This window comes from Rhinolophus sinicus, linkage group LG10 (assembly GCF_036562045.2).
Source record: "Rhinolophus sinicus isolate RSC01 linkage group LG10, ASM3656204v1, whole genome shotgun sequence".
NCBI lineage: Eukaryota > Metazoa > Chordata > Mammalia > Chiroptera > Rhinolophidae > Rhinolophus > Rhinolophus sinicus.
This window is the reverse complement of record NC_133759.1, coordinates 108,485,169-108,501,674: the sequence shown is the minus strand read 5'-3', so window position 1 is coordinate 108,501,674 and position 16,506 is coordinate 108,485,169. Positions and strand designations below refer to the sequence as shown.

Below are 16,506 nucleotides of genomic sequence, written 5' to 3'. Positions count from 1 at the left end.
TGGCCTATGGACCAGCTCCCGGGCCACCAGGTGACGCTGCTGCTCCGCGAACCTGGAGGCCGCCCCGTCCCTCCTCGGCGGTTCCGGCCACGCCCATTGATCCCGCATTTGGGGAGCGGGCGGTGGGCTGCCGTCTTCAGGCTGGCAGATGGGTCTTGCAGCCGCGAGGCCGGGCCAGCTGCACCTGCGCTTCTCTCCTGCGTTCGCCAGGGGGCGGCGTAGAGCGAACGAGGCCCACGGCTTGGGACCTACCAAGGACACCGTTCTTGGGTTCTTGCGGCCCCCTCCATCGGACCCCTTTCCACGTGAGGGCTGTGTCTGCAGCTGACTGGCCGGGTCCCCTTGTCCCCATGGTCTCTCTGTTCCTGTTAACGATGAGGACCCTGGTCCAGAGCCTGGCTATGGGTTCCCTGCACTGTGAGGACACAGCTACCAAGCTGCTGAAGATGGCCAGCCGTGTGGAGGTGTCCCAGCCCCCCTACACCACAACGCCCTGCTCCTGGCACTGTGCATGGTCAGTCGGCTGGTGGAGCAGGAGGCGGGCCTCCTTCCAGGGTGAAGGGACAGTGACCAGGTGGCCACCAGCCGGGGCGCAGATTAAGAGCCTGGTATTAGGGCCAAGCCCAGGCTTTAGTGATCAGAACAGAAATCCGGTGGGACCTGGGTCCCTGGGGTACAGGCCCGGGTACCAGGGTGGGTCAACTCACTGTATCACCTTCTGGGGGGCCTAGACCCTTTCTTGGGGGTTATGCTGAGCATGTGGTGACCAGGAGCAACCTGCTCTGATTGGCGGCTCTAGCCTTTCCCTGGGGGTGAGGGCTGCCCCGCGTGCCCGTCACTCCTTGTTTCTGGGCAGGGTGGAGGGCAGTCCAAGAGTTAGTTAAAACCATTCCACCATCACCATTCACCCCCGCCCCATCCCCTCAGGGTCTCTCACACTGGTGGGGAGGGGGGCATTGGGTCCTGTGGAGCTCCCAGCAGCCCCCTGGGTCCCGGGGGAGCCTAGAACGGCGCCTACCCTGACTCCACACACTTCCACTCTCCAAGAATACGAAAGATAGTTTACTGAATCTATACGTCTCCATTCAAATCTTCAAACATAAAAGCTCTGTAACAAACATCACAGCTTAGTGTTATCTGTCATAAATAAAATATACACTAAGTACATTATCCACAGGGGGAGGTGTGGCCAGTGTCCTGGGAGCAGTGTGGCCAACCTCAGGGCTAGGTCCCCGGCATCCTTCCCGCCTCCTAGGGAGGGGGCGAGCGGAAGCGGATCTTCTTGGCTGTTTCCACGTCAGACTTGGCAACCAGAAACCGCATCTTCTTTCCCCCATGTCGGATTAGGTCCACGGCTCTGAAACCCAGGCGGGGGGTGAGGACGGCATGACCAGCTTGCACAGTGACGGTGACGACTCACTGCCACCCATCCATAGGGTGGGCGGGGCTTCCAGGAGGTGCCCAGGAGGGGGGCCCAAGCCTTCACCCCCAGGGCTCCCCCAATGGACGGGGCTGTGTGATGGCCTGGCTATGAGGCAGCACCTGGGCTCACGCTACCCACCCCACCCTGGAGGTGCTCAACCCCTGGTGGGGCTGGTGGTCATCAGAGGTCACACGAGGGAGGGTAGGGTGGAGGTGACCACAGGCAGCTGGGCTGAGGGGCTGAGCCTCCACTTCCTCATCTCTAAAGTGGGCTGATGACAGGACCTGGTCGGTCAGAGGATCGGCGTGAGCGAGGCTTGTCCTGCAGGTGGGCCTGGCTCACACAGGCAGGGGTGTGTGTGTGTTTGGGGGTGCGGGGGATGGGGTACCTCAGGTAGCTGACGCCCAGCAGACTGCTGCCGTTCACCTCCAGGATTTGGTCTCCTAACGACAGCCGGCCGTCAGCCGCTGCAGGGCTGCCGGGGAGCAGGGTCTGGATGTAGAGGCCAGGGGTGCCCAGGGGTGTGTGCTGGGGGGAGGGGGGACGCAGAGGCCTCAGGGCTCTGTGGGCCGCAACACTCAGGTGGCCCTAGCAAAGGCCACCTCAGCACCACCCTCAGCCAAGATGCCCGGCCTGGCCCAGGTCATCATTGTGTCTGCGAGGACAGCAGTAGATACCAACACTGTCCCCACAGGCCCAGGACAGATGCCCCAAGTCTGAGGACAGAAATGACAGCAGGTCGGGGAGGTGGCTCCTGTACGAGGCCCTTTCATTTCTCTCAAATTCCAGACATGCCCCCACCAAGCCCCTTGGCCTAAGCCCTTGCTGGGCCAACCCGACCTCTTCCCCCAGTGACCACACACGCTGTACTGTGGGCCCATCTTTGGTAAACAGGACACTGGCACTGAACAGAAGTTGCCCAGGGGCCACTCACCATCCCATCGATCAGGCCCATCCCCAGCCCAGAGGGGCCTCGTTCCAGTTCCACCAGGAAGACATAGCAGAAGTCGTCAGTGCTGGAGCTTTGGCTGGAGGGGGCCGGAGGGGGCTGGTCCTCCGGGGCCACACAGTCTCCTAGGAGGGCAAGAGAAGGTGCAAGTACCTGTCTCCAGAGTCCAGGACCCAGGGATGTTGGCTCGGCTGCTTCTCCAGAGGACAAGTGCTCCCGGAGCTCCAGCGAGATGCCGTTTGGAAAGACCATGAACAGTAAGTGCCCAACCTCCTCCAGGAAGACAGAGATCTGGGCCCATCTGTGTTCGACACCCCCGTGTGCCCGGAAGGGGCACCTGGGGCCTCCCCGTGGCTGCCCCAGGACACTGGCCGGCTGTTCCAGGGCACTGAGAAGGGCGCTCTGCTCAGGCTCATGCCCAAGTCCCCTCTCCCTCAGCCCTCCCTCCTCACTCCACAGGACCCCCCTGAGCCCCCTTTCCTCTCCCACTGCGCCTCTAAGTGGTGACTACCTCTGTCCCTCCCAAGCATCTGACCCTGCTAATGGACGGCTCCCTGCTCCTGGGGCCCAGCCCAGCACGAGGTCCCCAGGGAGCCTGCCCCCCTCCAGAGCTAGGGTTCTTCTCATCTTTGCAGCCTCCCCTCCCCACCCTGAGGGTCCCGTGCTTTCTCCACGAGGTCAGTTGTGGTGCCCACCTGTTCCCCCCACACACAGGTGACTGGCCTCAGGAACAGCAGGGGCCCAGGGGACCCCTGCCCTCAAGGCACACTCCATACTCCACAGGAGACTGAGGACTCAGGTCGGCACTGCTGAGCTCCCGCCTGGGGCCGGGCTGGGGCCGCTCTGCCCTTCCAGCCCGTCCAGTCACGTGCATCCAGGTGCACACACCCCCACACACACGCCTTGCCTCCCTGCCCCCCTCCCCCCTCCTCCCCGTCCTCCGATCCCTGCTGCTGAGCACACATCACCTGAGCCACCCCTTCCTATGTGACTCTCTTAGTCCCCCAGAAGGCTACCCCTGGCCCGGCTGCCCTGTGCCTTGGCCCTCCCCGTCTGCCCCTGGAGCCTGCAGGCGTTCATGGGCAGGTCCTGAAAGCCCAGGTCCCTGTAGGTGGAATGACCCAAAGGGACCTGCCCAGGTACCAGCGGGGCCTGGGGGCTGAGGTGCAGGCGTGAACAGGCCTCACCTTCTGGAGTTGCCCCCCGGGGGCCACTTGGTCCATTCCTCTTCCCTTCCAGGAATGCTTTCCCACAGGGCCCGCCAGGGTCGGGCCAGTCAGGAACAGTGGGCTCGAGGGGGGTGCTGGGAGGGGTGAGCAGGCAGGAGGAGTCTGTGTGCAGAGAGCCGGCCTGGGGGCCCCCGCGGCTCCCGCGGCCAGCCTGCCTTCCTGAAGGGCCCAGTGCCCGGGGAGCCCCCGCGGAAGGAAGAGCGTGTGCTGGGCCAGCTTCACGAATTCCCCTGCTGGGGTCCCTGGGAGCCAGGGGACAGCTCTGGCCCTCGGGGTGTCCCTCAGGGGTGGGGTGGTTTGGGCCCTGGAGGAGAGAGAAAGCGCTCAGGCACCAAGCTCCTGCCGCGGTGGGAGAACCAAGGGGGGCCCAGCTCTCACTCCCACTCTTCCCCAGGGCCAGCAGCCAGGCGCTGTATCCACCCCGCTGTCAAAGCCAGAGCCACGGACCAGTGACTCGCAGGTACCTCGAGGCCCTCAGGCTGGGGGGGGCCACCACTAGGGCTGGGCTTGCTCCGCAGGCCCCACAGGAAGTGGCGCACGTAGAGAAGGTGCTGGTAGATGCTGTCATCGAGGCCGTCTGCCTCCAAGTCCACTTGGAAGCCCTCACTTGGCAAAACGATGGGTGGGGGGTTCTCGTAGGACTCCAGGACGTCCTCTGCGGGCGGGGCAAGGACTGCTTGACCTCCTGGCCAGGAGGAGGCTGCCCGCCCCTCCCGACACTGGGGGACCCAGGGACAAGCAGACTGACCTGCCAGGGACAATGGAGAGGGTGGAGCCAGGCCAGGTTGACCAGCCCAAACTGCACTCTGGTCCCTTTTAGATCCCTGTGACCACCCAGGATGGAGAAGAGGGCAGGAGCTGTCCCCACCCCCAGCGCCTGCCTGCGCCCACTGCCTGCCCACACTGGGAGCTGAGCCTGGTCAGCCCAAGTCTGCAGCCCTGAGCTGATGCCTCCCATGGCACCCGGGACCCTGACGGCCCGTTTGCGTGTTGGTCTAGAACATGATGAGCACCTTGCAGTCGGCAGGGAGGCTCCACTCCCCACACAGAGCCCGCCCTCTGAGACCGCAGCAGTGAGCAAGTAAGTGGGAGGGGCAAATGCTGTCCATTTGCAGCCTGGAGTCCTGCTCAGAGCTGGTCTCTGTCCAGGCCTAGCCCCTAGGTGACAAGGGCGTGGGCGGATGGTGTTGAAAGCCCTACTGTATCTGTATGAGGACACAGATTTCTGATTTTGTTTGTTATACGTGCTGTCTGATCTATAAAAGGTACGTACTTGCGTGCGTACATATCCGTATGTATGTTGTGTGTGCACATGCGTGTACATACATGGCACGGGTGTGCCCAACAGGCAGCACAGTGGCGCCCAGCGTGGAGTCCCTGCTCTCTGCCTGGTGGGCTGTGCACCAGCCAAGACCCCATCCTCAGGCTCCCTGAGGGCCAGGGCGGATCTGACTTGCGCCCGAAGCTTGGAACTTGGCCATTGACCGTGGGCTCCTTGACTCCCAACTGTGGAGGTCCCCAGGGGTGCACAGGGCAGGGTACCGAGGAAGAAGACGGCCCAGGGTGGAGGTGCCAGATGCTGTGCAGGCTCCTCCAGGGAAGGCCCTCCCAGGAGCTCCCCTGCCCCCAGCACAGCCCACAGGGCCCCTCAGACCTGCCCAGGGACGGTGCTTACCTGACTTGAAGGCGTCAGGGCAGTCCTGGGCGACCGGCTCCCAGGCACTCATGGGGCCAATGGCCGAGGCCAGCTGGTACTGAGTCAGCAGCCGGTGCAGCTGCGCGGGGCTCAGGGCGGGGAAGGCGGCCCGCAGGTTCGCCCAGCTCATCTGGGTGACAAGAACAAGCTCAAGGTCAAGGCCGCAGGATTGCACAGCCCATCCCCAGGGAGGGTCTGCCTTCTGAGTGCTCTGGGGGCAGAGGCAGAGGGCCAGGGCTCCTGGCCACACGTCCCAAGCCAGCACGCAGACCCCCGCTGTCCATGCGGGATGGCGAGGTCAGTGGGGGCAGGGTCACAGGCCGGCGCAGCATGGCCGCCCCACAGTGGGCAGCTCACCCCAAGCTGCCTCGTGGGCACCCAGGCTGAGAGCCGAGTGGGTGGCCATTCCCAGAGAGGCCCGTGCCTGGTCCACTGAACATGCCCATCATCACACGATCACTGGGAAACGGGAAAATGAAATAGGGTCCCTGTGTCATACGACATAAAAGAATTCAAGCAGGAGAAAGACAGGCATAAAAGCCCAAGCGACATCATTCAAGTGACACACGAGACCAGCTTTATGAGCTCGGGTAGGGCAAGCTCCCTTAAACAAGACAAACGGCACAGGCCCAGAGGACAGGGCTGGATTCGTCTCACGAAACAACCTTCGCACTCCCCATAAGCCCTTTGTCCCCTTCATTGTGGAGCCCCTCTCCTTTCCTGGTTCCTGGAACCCCTTTCCTCTGCTCGCCCGGCTACCCGTCGTTTCTGAGACAGATCTTCTCGTAGCTCCCAAAAAAGGCTGCACTGGGGAAACATGGTTGGCCTGGCCCAGCGGCAAGTGTCTTTCCTGTACTTTCACACGATAGTAGTTTGGCTGCTCTGTGGCTCCGCTGTCCTCTAGCTGCCCGCGCTGCTCTTGAGACATTGGAAAGCACTCTGGGGACCAGTCTTCGCGTGTGTCATTTTCATTCCTCTTGGTTTGTCTGTGCCCACTGTTCTGTGGGTCTGGGTGTGAGGCTGCTTCAGCACTGTGCTGTTTTATCTGCTGGCCACACTTTCAGTCTAGAAACTCACCGCCGTGGGATCTGGGTGTTGTCTTGGTTTATCTTTACTCCCCTGCTGTTTTCCCTGCTCTTTCTGGACTCCCGTTTGGACATTGGTCCTTTAATTTTTCTTTTTCCTGTATTTCTTTCTCGCGTTGTCAAATTTATCAACATAAAGTTGGTTATAATAGCCTCTTACTATTCATCTTTTAAAAATCTCCCCAGTTTTACTGAGATATTATTACTATCAATTTTAATGTGTTATCTGACTGGTGCTATCCTATTCATTTTTTATGTTGTCAATTTGCATTTCCCCACTTTCATTAAACTTTTCAAAGAATCAATTCCTCACCCTATTGCTTTTGGTTTTATTAAACATTTATTCAACTGTTCAAATAACTTTTCAAAGAACGAAGTCTTGACTTTTTGCTTTTCTTATTACATGCGTACCTACTGTTCCATTGATTTTGGCTCATCTCTAGTATTCCCTTCCTTCCACTTTCTTTGGGTTTGATTTGCTGTTCTTTTCCTTGCTTCACAATCATTCTCAGCTTCCCTTGTTTTCTAACATATACACTTAAAGCTATAACTTTGCCCCTTAGCACTGCTTTAACTGCATCCACGGGTTTGCTTTGTGTATTTTCATTGTCACTGACCATCCTGACCTAGTGGGGGTCAAACTTCCATCAATTCCACTCTGCTTTTCAGAGCTTTTTGCTTAGTTTTAAAGCCCTTCCCATCCCACATCCTGAAGCTTCAGGATTTTGTCAAATGTCATGAGGGGGAAAACACCAAGTATGTCAGGCCCCTCAAGTATCTTATGTTTGTCTCCCTAGCCTGTGAGATGGCCGAGGCTGTTTGAGTCACTCTTCCCAGCTCTGGCCCCCTGCCTGGATGAAGCCTGGACTCTTGGCTTTACACAGATCCTGCTCCCAGATGAGGCAAATGCCCCCAGAGGAAAAGCTGCAGTGGAACAGTTCTGGGGTTCCCCCTCTGTGGATCTGTTTTCCCTCAGTCCGCATTGCTTCAGGAGCTCTCTGGTGCCTTTAAACAGATGCTTTTGTGTGTTGTTCTCAGCACAAGGTAGGCTTACCCCAAGCTACTGCATCCACTGGACAGACCATGCTGTTCTTCCTCCATCTTTACTCAGCTTCCAGAGGCACTGGTGCCAGCAGTTTCAGAGCCTGTTGATGGCTTCATGGTGAACTGGATTGCTTCTCAGGAGTCAGCTTTCTCAGCTCTGCTAAGGTGGTTGCTACTCACCTTCCGCTTTCCTGCTTCCAAAATGTTTTCATCTCCTCTACATTTTCTTTCTCTTTATGGGCTTAGGCCATTGAAAAGCATCGCTTGGCTTTTGTTCAGTGATATTTTGGGAGGAAAGAAACTAAATTCACATGTTCAATCTGCAATCCATACCCAGATATCCCCGTTTTCTGAATTTTCTCAAGTGAATCTATGCTTCACTTTTATAATAAAAGAATTAAATAACTTTTAGAAAAGATTCTTAAGACATACAGTTCCTAATGTGGGAGGTTCTCAGTATCTGGTGAATGATCAGTGGCCCCCAGAACTGGCATGGAGTCTCGGCTCGATGATGTACTGGCTGTGTGACCTCAGCCTGGCCTCATGAAGCAGTCACAGCCAGGCCTCCTGCAGAGGTGTGCTGCGAGGCCGGCATAAATGGCATAAATGAGGGGCACATGCACAGCCGTCCACACTTCACAGATGCTCTCAACAGGCAGCAGCTAGTAACAGTGGTGACGGATGCACACATGAGATTTTCTGGGTTTTTATCCTTGGGTAGACGTGGATTGCTCCTTTTTTAATATCAAACTGAAAGGTCCACTGTCCCCTCACGAGCATCATGCTACACTGTCTATGCTGGAGTCAGCTCAGGGCTTTGCCTGGAGATGACAAAGCAGCCACATTACCCACTTGGTGCAAACAGTTCCCTCCCCAGACTGCCCTGGCGACTCTCGCCATCATTGCTGGGGCACCTTCGGGGTTTATGCCAGGCAGGAAGGGAGCACCATTGGTCTGCTTTCACTGATTATCTGTGACAACTGTCAGGCAGCTGGGGAAGGAAGGGGGAGGTGGTGTATTAGTCTCTGGTTGTTGTTGTAACAGATGACCACACACACAGCAGAGCAACACAATGTCCACTCTTACAGATCAGGGGTCAGACATCGAGCAGTCGCACTAAGCTAAGATCCAGGTGTCAGTAGGGCTGTTTCCTTCTGGAGGCTCCAGGCCAGGGTCCGTCTCCTTGCTCATCTGAGTTGTCAGAATTCGCTTCCTTGCAGGTGTAGGGCCGAGGTCCCCGTTTCCGTGCTGGCCTTGGGTGAGGGCAGTCCTGGGCTCCTGGAGGCCTCTGCACTGCTTGGCCCGTGGCCCCTCCCTCGATCTTCAGAGCCAGCAATGGCGGGTCGAGTCCCTCTTTTCCATTCTGTCCTGTCTCTCTGACCCTCTCTTCCACCTCTCTCTCCCACTGTGAAGGACTCATGTGATTAGATTGGGCCACAGGATAACGCAGGGCAATCTCCCCATCGTAGAGTCCTTAGCCTTAATCACCTCTGCAGAGCCCCCTCTGCCATATGGGGTCACATAGTTGCCAGCCAGGGACCAGACACAGACATCTTTGGGGCCATTAGCCTGCCTACAGGTGGGAACAGTTGTGGAACTGAAGCAACTCTGCCAGGTCCGTGGCCCTCGGCTTGGTCTGTTGTCGGTGACCCAAGAGTGACAACACATGGTCCCCACCCCACCCCTCCTACCTGGATGAGCTGGGCACGGGGAGTGGCCAGCAGGTTGAGTGTGCAGGAAAGCTTCCGGAAGAAGCGTTCTCCGGCCTCCCCAAAGCCGGCGCTCCGCGTCCACTCCAGGAGCTGCTGCAGGCGGGCACAGGCCTGGACGCCTCTGGGCCAGTGGAAGCAACTCAGAGAGGGGCCTGGGGAGGGAGGGAGGAAAGGTGAGGCCCCGGGCCCTCCCTCCCCAGGGGAGTCAGGCCCCAGCTGGCCCCCTGTGTCTGTCCTTGCCCCACTCCAGGCTTCAGAGGACAGAGGTAAGACCTTATACCGGTTTCCAAGGCAACTAACCTGCTTGTGGGCCCCTCTCTGGGAGGGGCTAGGGTGAGCAGGGATGGGCTGTGACAGCCACTGAATCCCAAGTACAAAGGGACGTACAGTGAGACCCCTTGCTCCCAACCCCAATCCTGCCTTTTGGACCCCACACCAGCCTGGGAAATCCACACTGGTGACACCCGTGTGCTGGGGACTCGTCCCTGTGCTCATGTCCCTGTGTCCCAGCAGTGCCCCTGAGCCCTGGGCAGGGTGACAGAGGAACGTCTGCAGTGAGGAGTTTGGGTAGCAGGGAGGCAGGATCAAAGGTCACATCACTTCCCTGAGCCTGTTCCCTCTGTCACAGAGGCTGTGGCCCTGTGTGGGAATAAAGGGAACCAGGAAAGGCCTGAGGGGCCTGTGCAGGCCACAACCCCCTTTTCCCGGGGCCTCTCTGCAGCCACTGACAGGCTCCTGCTCCTATGGGGACACGCTCTGTAACATCTCCTACTCTCCTGAGCTTCTACCTGCCGCCCCCACAGCACCAGCCTGGACCCCCATGGATCAAGACGCCCCGACCGTGGCACAACGTCCTCAGGAGCCGTCTCCAGGGCCCAGCCCGGCCCCTCACCCTTGTCCAGGAGCTGATTGAAGAGCAGAGTGCTGGAGAAGAAGAAGAGGTAGGCCAGCACCTGGGCAGCAATCTCAGGGTGCACCTGGGACTGCCGCAGCAGGTCCAGGGCGGCCTGGTACACAGACACCACGCGGCGCAGCTCCTCGGGCAGCTGGGGGGCCGAGCACCAGCTGTCCCGGCACTCCGTCTGGAAAGGGGGGCACTCCAGCAGGGCCGGCAGGCAGACGTATAGGGACTGGGGGCGAGAGGAAGACACCACAGCCGTTGGCAGGGGCCCCTGGCCTAACGAGCTCCTGCCTCGGCAGACGGCCCTTGTGACGTACAGCCCGGGGGGTTTCAGCTGGGCAGTGAGTAATGGTCTCCCACAGGGGCTGCCTGGGGGTGCGGGGGTCAGTACAAGCTCCTGTTAAAGGTGCCGACGGCACTGGGAGGCACCCAGGGGCTCCAGCAACCCTGAGGGTCTTGAGGGGGCAAAAGCTCAGCCCTCTTGTTTTATCAAAAGTTTCACTGGATGGAAGAGTGGCAGGTAGGGCCACCTGAAGGGGGTTCCCACAATTGGGGGACTCTCTTTAGAATGTAGGGTAACAGTCCCATTTGGCCCCTGAATAGACTGGACAAGCAGGCGCTCCCTAGTGATGGCTGAACTGGTGGACGTGTGCTCTGGGCCACTGGACTGCATCCCGTGGACCCTCAACCTGCTTGGCCAAGGACACAGCAGAACCCTGTTGTCCCGAGGGAACCAGGCCTCAGAAAGGCCAAAGCCAAGGTCAGGAGGCTGCAGAGGCACCAGACGTGCCTGGCTCGCATCCAGGACTGACCTCTGCTCAGCTTGGAGACTCCTGACGCCGGGGCAATGGGCAGACTGGTCTGGGGCCACAAGCTGCTGACCACCCCTCAGACTGCTGGGACAGCGTGTCCGGGGAGGAGCCAGGGCCCCTGCAGCCTGGCACCACCGCACACCCATTCCACCTTTCAAATGGTTTCCCCAGAGCGGCCGCCCCTCTGCCTCCCACACTGCACTGCTGGCCTCCAGAGTTGGGCCTGGATGGTTCATGGGACAAGAGTGACACTGAGCGAGGAGGGAGAGGAACTGGAAGCTGGCACTCAGGTTGGGAGTGGCTGCCAGTTAGAGCTCAAAATGCTTGGGCTCTAAGCATTTTCCCATGACAGGTGGGAAAAGCAGACAATTCCTTTCAGGTTCCCCGAAATAGCCGCTCGGAGAGCCGGAGGACGCAGCGCTCCCCCTGCGGGCGCTGCGGGCTCACCTTGGAGACATAGTACACACACTGCTGGAACACGTACAGGATGACCTCCTCCAGGACTGCCATGGCCTCCTCGCTGGCCGAGAGCGCACAGGAGAACAGTGACTCCTTCGAGCCTGCAGTGACATAGCAGTGCAGGGGTGACTGAGTAGGGACGGCTGGGCCTCAGCGCATGTGCAGGAACCTTCCAGAATGGCAGCGACTTCAGACGTCCGCCTTCCTCCTGAGTGCACTTGCCCAACGCTCCCATCTTAGGTTTGGAAAATGTGATAAGCCAAAGGCACAGAGGCAGCCAGGCCAACCTTAGCCCTGCCTGCCACCCCTCCCCACAGCCCCAAGGGGTCCCCAGATGCGGGAGGGGCCACAGGGAAGACACTGGTGTCTTTATCCTCAGGGAGGGAGAGCGAGGCACTTGGAACCACCCCTGGGTAGGCCTCCCCAGGCGGGGGCAGTAGCGGGGGCCTGGGCAGGGGACCTGCCCTGCAGGGGCAGAGAGGGTGCCAGCGGATGCCAGGGGATTCCTTCCTTCTGGGGAGGGGTTCCTGGAAAGGCAAGAGGCCAAACTGGCGACAGGGTCCCCAAAACCAGAGGCCCTAACAGGGGTTCCTAACAGGAACCTTCCAGAATGTGGGGAGGCATGTGGTGTCACAGCACCTGTGTTCTACCAGCATTTGGGGCAAATAGACACTGGACCCCCATCTGTCCTGCACTCTCTGCGATCCTCACTTCTGTATGAGGAGCTGCAGGCCAGCGGCTATGGTGTTGTGTCCAGTGCCAACGGGACCGAGCCACAGCCTAGCCAGCCCAGCGGCTCTCCTCACTGCCCGGTCACCCACAGTGGCCCTCTGATTACCCGATTACCACACAGCGGGGCCCCACTGCCGGAAGTCTCTGCCAGGGCTGGAGGGTGTCACCGGTCTACTGGAGCCAAGAATCACCCCCAGCATGAAGCTGGCCTCCCAGGAGCACAGGGATGGGGCCGTCCTGCTGCTGGACATGGCGGGAAGCAGCGTGCCGGCCATCAGAGGCCCACCCCCCCTGCCACATCTGGACGCTGCTGTCACTGAGGTTTTGCTGCTCATGGTGCTTCTCCTTCAAGTGCCTGGCTCTCCTGCCCCTCGGCCCACAGAGCCCCCAAGGGCTCACCTCCCAGGAACCAGAGGTCTGCCACACAGCCACCCAGGGCCTGGCTGCGGGGTCTCCTGGCAGAGTCTGGATGCTCCCTGAAGCCTCACTGGGGCCCTACGTCTAGGGGAGCAAGAGGCTCTTAACAGGCTGCCAGCTGCAACACAGCTTTCTTCCAGAAGGCTCCAGGCCTACAGAAGCACACAAGGCTTCCTGGAGGCCCAGGACAGAGGCCGTCCTCTGGGCACCGAAGAACCCTCCCCACCCGCAGTCTATGGGCACTGAGGCAGAGCCACAAGACTCACAGGACCGTTTTACATGAATAAAATAACGCCACCCCCCTCGAGGGGCTACTCTTTCATCTGCCTGTGCAGATGAGGCCGCCTGGATAAGAGCTTCAGACAATAAAGACTGTTTGGGGGATGAAAAGGCAATTTTTCCAGCTTTCAGGACATGACATCTCTGTTGTTAGAATTCTTCCCACAGATCCTTCTGCCAAAGGTCAGGAGGCCGAGGCACCGGCTGTAACCTCTGCTGATGCTGTTTTTCCTCTGAGCTCTCCAGCGCCTGCACCGCCCAGGACACTGTCTCTGGTTTTGCTGTGGCTTCCCCGGCAGAGGCAGGGCTTTGGGCCGCCCACGTGCTCACACCCACTACACAACATCCAGGCCCCAACCAAAACTACCTTCCAGCAGCGAGGAAGCAGCGAGGCAGAGGTGCTCCGGTCGCCCCCAAGCAGCTTTTCCTGTGAAAACCAGCCAGACGCAGGTCCCTCCCAGCCTGGGCGGGGCCGGCCCAGAGGGGCCCCCGGAACTGCAGCCTCAATAAGGCGACAAGAAGGCATCAGTGGGACTTGTCACTGAACGCTGTGCCTAAAGGTCAGGGGGGCGGGGGGCTGTCCCAGCTGACTCCTTCTGCTAGAGCCAGAATAAATGGGGCTCCCTGTGAACACACCCCAGCTCCTGGAATCGCACAGAAGGACAACGTGCGCTTGGAGACAGGCCAGAGGCCCAGATGCTTGCTGGCCAACACCAAGCCCAGTAGAGCCTCCCCACTCAGATCCCACTGTGGTCCTGGGCGGCCAGAAGCCTCCGAGGAGACTAGTGGGGCTTGGGGGGAGAGGTGACCACAAGCCTTGCAGGCAAGACAGGGCCAGGTCTGTGGACAGAGAGGGCAGCGGCCCGTCCTGGGAGGTCTAACAGTGTCCACCCAAGGGGACTAAGGCACGGAGGCAGCAGGCCGCAGCCCCGGAATGCCCTCTGGGATGCACATGGATCCAGCACTTCCCTCCACATACCCATGGAAGCCCAGACGCCGAGGCCCTGGGAGCCCGGCCCCTCCACGCGATGGGCCTGGCCAGGCTTCCCAGCCGCGGCTCTCAGGCCAGCCCATGTCCACAGCCCAGCTCCTGGCCGCCGCCTCCACACAGGCCTCACGAAGCACAGAGTGGGACAGTTGGCACCTCACCGGGTGAGGTCCAGGGTATTTATTCAGGCTCTTTCCCGTGGAGCCCACGGCCCCTCCCAGGAGACATGGCTGCGCACATGGAGACGTACAGCATCCGGCAGACCCTGCCAGACCACGTCCTGCCTGCCGGGCCCCCTCCCACCTCCTAGCGCACCTCCCACTACTGCAGCCTGGGCCCCAGAGGCTGCCAGCCAGGCCTGCTCCGGACCCCTGCAGCTTCTGGAACAGTCCGGGAACAGGCCAAAATCCTACAGACCGGACCTGAGCGGCTTTGTTTTCAACACAGCTCTGCAGGCTAAACCAAGCTCATCCACATGAGGCTGTCTCCTCAGCCCCTGGGTGCCCAGCTGTCACATCCTGTCCAGCAAAGTACGGTCCTGCTGCTCCTTCTCTGCTCCATCCCAGGACCCATCATGCCTCTCCAGGCCCCACATAGTCCTCGTCAGACATACACCAGCTGGAATCCCACGCCGGCCTCAGGGTGCAGCCAAATGCCACCTCCCCCATGAAGCCTTCCCAGACTGCCCCGTCAGAGTCGCTCTCTCAGTTAGTGTTTTCTGCACTTTACACAAATGCTAAGATGCACATTGTCCCACATTTCAGTCTCTGAAATTGACGTGCATTATACAATTCTACAACTGTCACTGGCGACATGCCTCACTTCTGAAATAGTGGAGCATCTCGTAAGGGACGATGGCTTGGGGCCCGTGTACTGCAGTCCTTCCACCTGTGCATGCTGAGTGCCCTGTATCCCCCTGGGCCTTCCCCAGGCAGAACACAGCGGGACAACACATGAAACGACGAGGGCAGTGTGCCAACGTGCCGTGGACGAGAGGTGCCAGATTAGGCCAGCTGTTAGCGTCCCTTCCATCTCAGGGGATCCGTCTCTGTTCTAGTGGCCAGCCCTACGTGGAGACAGCACAGTGACACCACGCTGACCACGCTCACCTGGCCTGGGAGCGCCAGCACGAACCCTACCTGTGACATCCAGCTCCTCTTCCAAGCTCTGCATGTACAGTGGGCACTTCTGCTGGATAAAGTACAGCAGCTCGATGGAGTTGGACATCCAGAAAAGAAGGTGCTGCAGGCCGGGAAGCAGGCTGGCCAGGGTACTGCTGGCTGAGGAGATGGGCTCCTGGCTACCAAGACAGAAAGACGGAGAATGACACTTGGACCATCACTGCACATACAGACGTTCGTTTCAATGGGACACTAACAAAAACTATGATTTGTCAACCTCCCAAGGTCAGGCTGGGAAATGAGATATAAATACATAACCTGTTTGACACTTGACAGCCAGACGCACATCTACAAACCTCAGTAGGAAGCCAGTGACCACAGCCGTTGGTAAAGGACTCTGGTAAATAAACCATTTTCCTATCTTCTCCTTTGGAATTAGACAGTTAGGTAGCTGTGAATGTCAGTGTGTGTGTGTATGTGTGTCTGTGTGCCTGGGGCCGGGGGAGATGGTCTTTAATTCTGCCTGTTGTACCCAGAGCAGCTCAGGGACTCGCGGGTATCAGCGTGACCCAGCGGTCCTGGAGAATCAGGCCCACGGGAAAGCCACTGGGGCCGTATCTGTGACAGGGCCCCTGGGGAAGTGTCGGGGGAGAGCTGAGGCTGTCTTCCTCCATGTCTGTCCCTGCTGAGCAGCCAACGTGGGCTGAAGGGCGACCTCAGGCTCCCTTCCCCACGTTCCTCTTGTGCTGGCAGTTTTGCTCTCTCTGCTGTCACTTCACTTTTGTCCACAGTGTGACCTTCTGTCCTCCTCCTGGGGAGTGAAGGGACCGGCTTCAGACCCGTCTCCTGTGTTTACGGCTGCGCAGGCCTGCGCTTGTCTTGCGTACCTCAAAGTCCTGCTCCTTTCCGTCCCTTCTGGTTTGAATGACACACGTATGTGCACACAGCATCAAGAGTTCATGTCATTAACAAAGGATTCATTTGGCTCTTTAGAGTCTAATTCCATTTTGTTTTCAACATTTATTGCCCTTCTCAATTTCACCCAGAACTCAAAGGCACAGATAGGCCTCTCCTGAAAACTAAACCACCAGGATTGCCAGCTGGAGTTTCGGGGTCAATCCCAGCGAGGTCAACATGAGTGCAGCCCCGGCCACACACTGTGGGGCACAAACAAGGTGCAGGTGAGCACGGAGTGGGGACATAATTTCATGGGTCTGACACCAAAGGCACAGGCCGCAAAAGCAAAACCAGACAAGGGGGACTACGCAGACTGAAAGCTTCTGCTCGGCAAAGGGAACAGCAGAGTGGAAAGGCACTTATGGAGCAGCAAAAGGATTTGCAAACCACATAGCAGATAAGGGGTTCATTTCCAAAACATAAAGGAACTCCTACAACTCAAAAGCAAAAAAAACGAATAACCCAATTCAAAAATGGGCAGGGGAAAAAACAATGGGCAGAGGACCTGAGTAGACGTCTCCAAAGAGGACACACAGATGGCTCCCGGGATGTGAAAAGGTGCTCAGCACCACTAATCACCAGGGAAATGCAAATCAAAACCACGATGCGATGTCACCTGTCAGAAGGAAGACCATCAAGACAAGGGTACCAAGTGCTGGTGAGGACGTGGAGAAAAGGGAGCCCTCATGCCCTGCTGGTGGG

General features: G+C 58.9%; 1 protein-coding gene and 1 long non-coding RNA gene across 3 annotated transcripts in view; one reads left to right on the top strand and one right to left on the bottom strand.

The window, feature by feature from the left end:
• Positions 1 to 1,041: 1,041 nt before the first annotated feature.
• RADIL (Rap associating with DIL domain) overlaps positions 1,042 to 16,506 on the bottom strand; it is a 64,932-nt gene continuing 49,467 nt past the window's right edge. For both annotated transcript variants that reach the window (XM_074313977.1, XM_019753631.2), the window contains exons 6-15: positions 14,866 to 15,026; positions 11,299 to 11,411; positions 10,031 to 10,268; positions 9,118 to 9,290; positions 5,277 to 5,427; positions 4,066 to 4,256; positions 3,560 to 3,905; positions 2,358 to 2,497; positions 1,812 to 1,951; positions 1,042 to 1,357 (exon numbers count right to left, since the gene is read on the bottom strand). In XM_074313977.1, coding sequence (XP_074170078.1) covers positions 1,252 to 1,357; positions 1,812 to 1,951; positions 2,358 to 2,497; positions 3,560 to 3,905; positions 4,066 to 4,256; positions 5,277 to 5,427; positions 9,118 to 9,290; positions 10,031 to 10,268; positions 11,299 to 11,411; positions 14,866 to 15,026 — 1,759 coding nt within the window. In that variant the 3' untranslated portion in view covers positions 1,042 to 1,251. The remainder of the gene's footprint in view (positions 1,358 to 1,811; positions 1,952 to 2,357; positions 2,498 to 3,559; positions 3,906 to 4,065; positions 4,257 to 5,276; positions 5,428 to 9,117; positions 9,291 to 10,030; positions 10,269 to 11,298; positions 11,412 to 14,865; positions 15,027 to 16,506) is intronic.
• On the top strand, positions 2,496 to 15,272 carry LOC109459287 (uncharacterized). Its single transcript, XR_012489928.1, has 5 exons — positions 2,496 to 3,511; positions 3,996 to 4,061; positions 4,422 to 4,682; positions 9,942 to 10,079; positions 14,784 to 15,272. It is a non-coding gene; the product is annotated as an uncharacterized LOC109459287 (long non-coding RNA).